The sequence below is a fragment of the Perna viridis genome, chromosome 7 (assembly GCF_037379345.1).
Source record: "Perna viridis isolate PV_CMFRI_1.1 ecotype Kerala chromosome 7, ASM3737934v1, whole genome shotgun sequence".
NCBI lineage: Eukaryota > Metazoa > Mollusca > Bivalvia > Mytilida > Mytilidae > Perna > Perna viridis.
In genome coordinates this window covers 37,871,122-37,876,882 of record NC_142451.1, presented here as the reverse complement: position 1 = coordinate 37,876,882, position 5,761 = coordinate 37,871,122, and the positions used below count along the sequence as shown (strand labels likewise).

Sequence of the window (5,761 nt, the reverse complement as noted above, 5' to 3'; positions counted from 1 at the left end):
TGGAACTAGGACCACATCATCCACTGCGTAGCAGAGTATTGCAGAATGTATTCGACATTGGCAGTTCTTTTGGTGGTGTTTCTTTCTGTCCAGGGAAAACGTAAGTATTACATTCAATGGTAATATGTAAAGGATGAAATAGACATTTGTCATTGCAAGCAAACTTTTGTAGATATCATAAAAGGTTTGGAGAAAAGGCTGGCTAGGATATAAAATTTTATAACTTGTAATTGCAGATCAGAAGCATTCTTGATTTAACATATTATTAATTTCAAAAACCCCAAAAAATAAAAAGAAGAAAACAAAAATAAAAGTAAATTAAAATTTACGTTCCTACGAAACGTGTAGAAGTGGCCTCCCGTTTCCTGAGCCGTCTGTTGAGAAATATATCGTCAGATAAGCACCTTATTATTAATAGAGGCAGCATAAATGGCTTGGATATCATATTTTATTGAAATAGAATAACTATGAATTTTAATGGCGGTGGGGGCCATTTTGAAAATGCCGGTACATATGAAGGTCAAATTATCGATTAAGCCACAGATTATCAATCGCGACGGCTCAGACAACCTATATATCAATTTTCATCGAAATCGGACAACTTTGAATTTTTGAGCGCAGTGGCGTCCATTTTGAAAATGGCGGCCGACATGTACCTCAAATTACCAATTGAGCCGCAGATTATGAATTGAGACGGCTCAGAGGATCTACATATGAATTTGCATCGAAATCAGACAACTTTGAATTTTTGACCGCGTTGGCGGTCATTTTGAAAATGGCGGCCGAGAGGCATGTGATTTGTTTGCGTGATTTTGTTTGGACTATGCAGCTTAACATATATACCAAGTTTCGTCTAATTCTGATCAGCAGTTTTTGAGATATACGATGTTCGAATTTCCGGAGTTTTAAGTTGTGCTTGCAAGCAAGTCACAAAAGTCCCCTCGCGTTCCCAAAATAGTCTCAGAACCCAAAATTTTGAAATCTGCATATAATACTAAGCTGAAATAACATAAAATCTCGATGAATTCAACACTTTTTTTTATTGGGGCACCTTACTTTGAATGGCATTCATCTTAGATATTTCAAAATATGCACTTAACCAAGCTTTGATAATTTTTTGAAACGTTCGGCTGAATTTTTGTGATATATGTATAAATGTACAGTTCCTTAATTAACGAAAAAACTCTGTAAAAAGCACCTTTACGTTATCCTATATTATGATCTATCCCCCTTTTCCGCCAAAGCATCCCTCTTTTCATTTTTTTTTGTGGCGTGCACATCTGTAATATCATCACTCCACAGGTAATACAATAGTTGCTATCCTATCTTAAGATAATAATACCAGAAGCCCAGAGGCGTTTACTATTCCTGCTAAATTTGGTTTTATTGGCCAAATGGTTTTCCGAGAAGAAGATGAAAATATGATTTCCGAATTTCTTTAATTTTCAGTCTTTTTTACATATATTAACAAAATTGTTACAACGTAAATTTAGTTCTTTTAATCAATCATATAAGACCAGTGAAAAACAGGTGCCGATTTAACTAGCGCAGGTTCCGATTTAACGAGGTCCGAAGTGACTCTATCTTGTGCCGATGTAACCAGGTGCCGAAGTGAGTAGAATTCACACAAACAGCATGGCTGACAGCAAAGTAAAAGTCGGAAAGTTGCGATTGAAAAGTATACATTTCGCAACAGTAAGAGTGTATGACAAACAATTTATGTGATATATATATAAAATATCAAGATATTTGAATGTAATGATTTCATTTATAGAACTATGGATTGCTATTTAGTTTAAAAATGGCAAATATCGTACAAGTGAGTACTCACCCCTAACAAATCAATAATTTTGAATCTAATATTCAATTTCTTTTTCAACAGGTTTTTCTATAATAAATATTTATAAAATTAGTCGTTGTCATTCCTCTGTTGTCAGTTCAACGGTGTATAACAGTATGAATTCAATCATACATAAAAGAAAAACATCTGGAAAATCACAAAAATTGACCAAATTGTTTGTTTTGTTTTCGTTACTATGGCAACACACGAAATACCAAGTCACCTTTTTTGGGATAATACTATAGAGATCATCAAACTCTGCCACCACACCAATTTTCAGGTTGATACCTACTAAGATTTATAAATTGGCACAATGTCCCATATTATGACCTATACCTCTTTCCGACTGAAGCACCCCTCCTTTTATTTTTTGTTGTGAAGTAAACATCTATAGGTTAACATTCCAAAATATTTGAATTTAGCATACAATGTTTAGCTTAAATATTAAGTTTCATAAAATTCTAATGACATTTACTTAATTTTCTAAGAGGGGACCTTATTTTGGATGGCGACCATTTTAAAATGGTGGCCATCTAAAAAATTCTGAAATTTGTCTTCAATCACATTTGGATGGTTTTATATAAATCCCAAGTTTGGTGAAGACATCTCAAGTCATTTAACTTAAATAAAGAAAATACATCTGAAAAATCGCAACAAACGGCGATTTGTTTTCGTTTTTTTTTATACCATGACAACACAATACATATCGATTGACTTTATTTTGCATAATATTGTAAAGCTCATCAAACTCTACCCCACACCAATTTTCAAGTTTCTGGCCACCTAGGTTTCCGAGGTATCGCAATGTCCTAAATTATGACCTTTCCCCCTTTTCCGCCAAAGCGCACTTCCTTTCAAAAATATTTTGCGGATGTACATCCGTGGGGTGAGGCCCAACTTCTCCGCAAGTTTCATTCCAATCCCTCTATTAGTTTCAAAGAACAATAACACTTGGTGTTCGGGTACTTATGAGGCAATATGATCTACTGCATATCGAGATTTACAATTCTACAAAGTATGGACAAATTCTACTTCCTGTATTTGATGAGTTGCATCCACAACATGTTCATATTGTGTATTATTCAACAATTTATAATTACTGTTAGACTTGTCATATCAAAATGGCGGTTGAATATAATCAATTGCATATGGTTACTAATAATTTTGCTAAATTTGAACAAAATCCATTTCGGGAATTCCGAAGAGTTGCCCCCACAAACTCTTCCTTAGTAAACCATACAAAATATCAATAAAGCCCGATGACTTCCCTAAAATTTAAATATGGATATTAAAAACCATATAAAGTTTAAACAAAGTCTGTTAAGCGAACGTCCAGGTTTTGCGACGTTCCATATAAGTAGATGGTCTTAAACAGGATCGTTCTGTCAAAAATGACATCATTCGGAGAACACATGATTAACAGTCAGGAAGTGATTATTTACTTATTATTTTAGTGATAACTTTTTACGAAGAACCACAGCATGTGTTATAGCAAGTGTCGCGTATTCCTGTTGGTCTAGAAATCGGTAATACATCAAAATAACGAGGCATTCTCAACAAAGTTAAATGGCTCCGATGCTAATAGGCAAAGCCTAAAATCATATAAGAAGTTTTAGTTATTACTTATGTGTAAATTTATTATATCATGTTCTATCAATTAGTTTGTATTTGTTTAGTTTAGAAATTACTTATTTAATGAATGATTATGATTTTCGATTGGTCTGATAATACAAAGTTCGGTCAAGCGGTACCACCCACTAAATAAAACGAGAAGCCAGTTTATTTTTACGAGTTAATCACATGTAGTGATGTTATTTCAAATATATATGTATACAATAAATATAACATCAGACTTGATAATTTAGTTTTTGATTAAATATTGCTCAAGGTAATCAATAAACAATATCATATGACGTCAGAATCACATGACAAAAAATGTCTTAAGTGTAAATCACTTAGAACAGATTTCACATTTAAAACTATTTTTTTTTTCAGAAAGTAAGACAAATATCAACATAACTACAAAACAGGATTTTAAAAAAGTAATGTTGATATAGCTAGACCTGTGCCTTGTATCCCCTACCATAAAAGTATACCTTATTGTTTGCTTTTTGATGTAAAAAAGTACACAGAAAAGAAAACATACTATATGTTGATAACAGATGTTACTATACAATTTCAGCATTCGTTCAGGACAAGTATGATTACAAATATGATGACGGATATTATGGGGGCAATGACTACAAATACTACGGATATAAAGACACAGACAAATATTATGGATACAAAGACACCGACAAATACTACGGATATAAAGACACCGACAAATACTACGGATATAAAGACACAGACAAATATTATGGATACAAAGACACCGACAAATACTACGGATATAAGGACACCAACAAATACTATGGATACAGAGACACCGACAAATACTACGGATATAAGAACACCAACAAATATTATGGATACAAAGACACAGACAAATACTACGGATAAAAAGACACAGACCAAAACTATTAATGTGAATATTAACAGATTCGAAGACATGGATTGGGATGGGGACTGTGGAATTTGTAAAGTCAAATGCGACATGAATAATTATGTTTGAAATAATAATAAAAAAAAGATTCGCATTTGAGTTATATTTCAATAGTTTAATTCTGATGAAACAAATGTGTACATCCGCTAGAATTGCTCTCAGTTTTTTTTTACATGTATTATAACATGCTAGGGAGGCCGCATACACGGAGTATAATCTCTTTTGCGATTTCTTTATGTGAATAACTAGTATACAGCAAATCCTAGTAGAGTATAGTGATTTTGAATAATAAAAACAAACAAACACACGAATCAACACAAACAAAAAAACGAAAATTGCTTACAATCTCGCTTTTAAAACTTAAATCCATTTGTCAGGTCTTAAGTCAATACCAATATCCGTTACCTGAAATTAAACCAAAATAAGTAAATTATTTCCTTCAACACAGAAGAATGCTTTCTCATAGATCATGTATGCAGAATACATTCAAAATACGTACGGTGTGTATTGTAAACATTATTCAGAACCTACAAGACTTTATTCAGAAAATGAAAGGGTTTATATGTTAAATTGTATTTAAAGAAATTGAAAATGTTAAGGTCATTATTGGAGTAAAAGAAAGGTTTAGATAAATAGAAAAGAGGATATATTTAAGGTTGTTACTCATTTACATCGATGAAAAGTTTTATTTGCCTACATTCCTTATACTACAGTTTTTTCTCGAACAAAAATAGGGTATATTGCAGTTTCTTATCATTTAACTGGGTTCAAATTCTTTCTTTGTTTTTTTTCGGGGGGAGGGGGCAGGGGGTCAACGACTAATCAATACTGATATAATGGAATTTGATTATATGATTATACTTATATAATTGACACATTAAGGGCTACTATGATGTTTTATGAGGGTTATTAGGTTGGTAAACGTAGGATATTACCTGATATTGTGCATACAGCAGACTGTAGAAAACTCAGAAACTTTTCATAAACGAAGAAAATCGACCTAAACTATAAAAAAGACGTAAAACGAATAACATCGTAAGACAACGGCAACAACTGGATTAAAGTTTCCTGGTTTATGACAGGCACATAATATAAGTGGCGGGGTTAAACATGTTTGTGAGCGCTCAACCCTCACCAACCAGGGACAGTGGTGGAAAAACACAACAATAAAACGAACAAAAAATTTCTGTTGATTCTGATTTAATTCGTGAGATCGATACGGAATACAAACACTTTAACTTTAGGACAAAAGATAACAATCTGCATCTACCTCTAAAGAGTATGCATTTTTTCTGTTACCTTGTCCAAAACAAAAAGCAACTGATAAGCACACTTTGTTTACTAAAACAAACATAAAAACACGTCCAACAGAATTT

At 32.8% G+C, this 5,761-nt stretch overlaps 1 protein-coding gene across 3 annotated transcripts; it reads left to right on the top strand.

The window, feature by feature from the left end:
• On the top strand, positions 1 to 4,490 carry LOC148612577 (uncharacterized). Of its 3 annotated transcripts, none has more exons than XM_088594173.1 (2): positions 1 to 100; positions 4,023 to 4,490. In XM_088594173.1, the coding sequence occupies exons 1-2, from the start codon at positions 46 to 48 to the stop codon at positions 4,340 to 4,342; spliced, it is 375 nt and encodes a 124-aa protein (XP_088450299.1). In that variant the 5' UTR covers positions 1 to 45; the 3' UTR covers positions 4,343 to 4,490. The 3 variants fall into 3 exon arrangements, with proteins under 3 accessions (XP_088450299.1, XP_088450297.1, XP_088450298.1); XM_088594171.1 differs by lacking the exon at positions 1 to 100 and adding an exon at positions 1,621 to 1,695; XM_088594172.1 differs by lacking the exon at positions 1 to 100 and adding an exon at positions 1,703 to 1,819.
• Positions 4,491 to 5,761: the final 1,271 nt, after the last annotated feature.

Bases quoted from the DNA above. Each gene is read 5' to 3' on its own strand.
- LOC148612577 (XM_088594171.1), top strand. From the start codon at position 1,636: ATGGCTGACAGCAAAGTAAAAGTCGGAAAGTTGCGATTGAAAAGTATA. The intron at 1,696-4,022 runs GTAAGAGTGTAT...ATACAATTTCAG, and splicing joins AAAGTATACATTTCGCAACA to CATTCGTTCAGGACAAGTAT.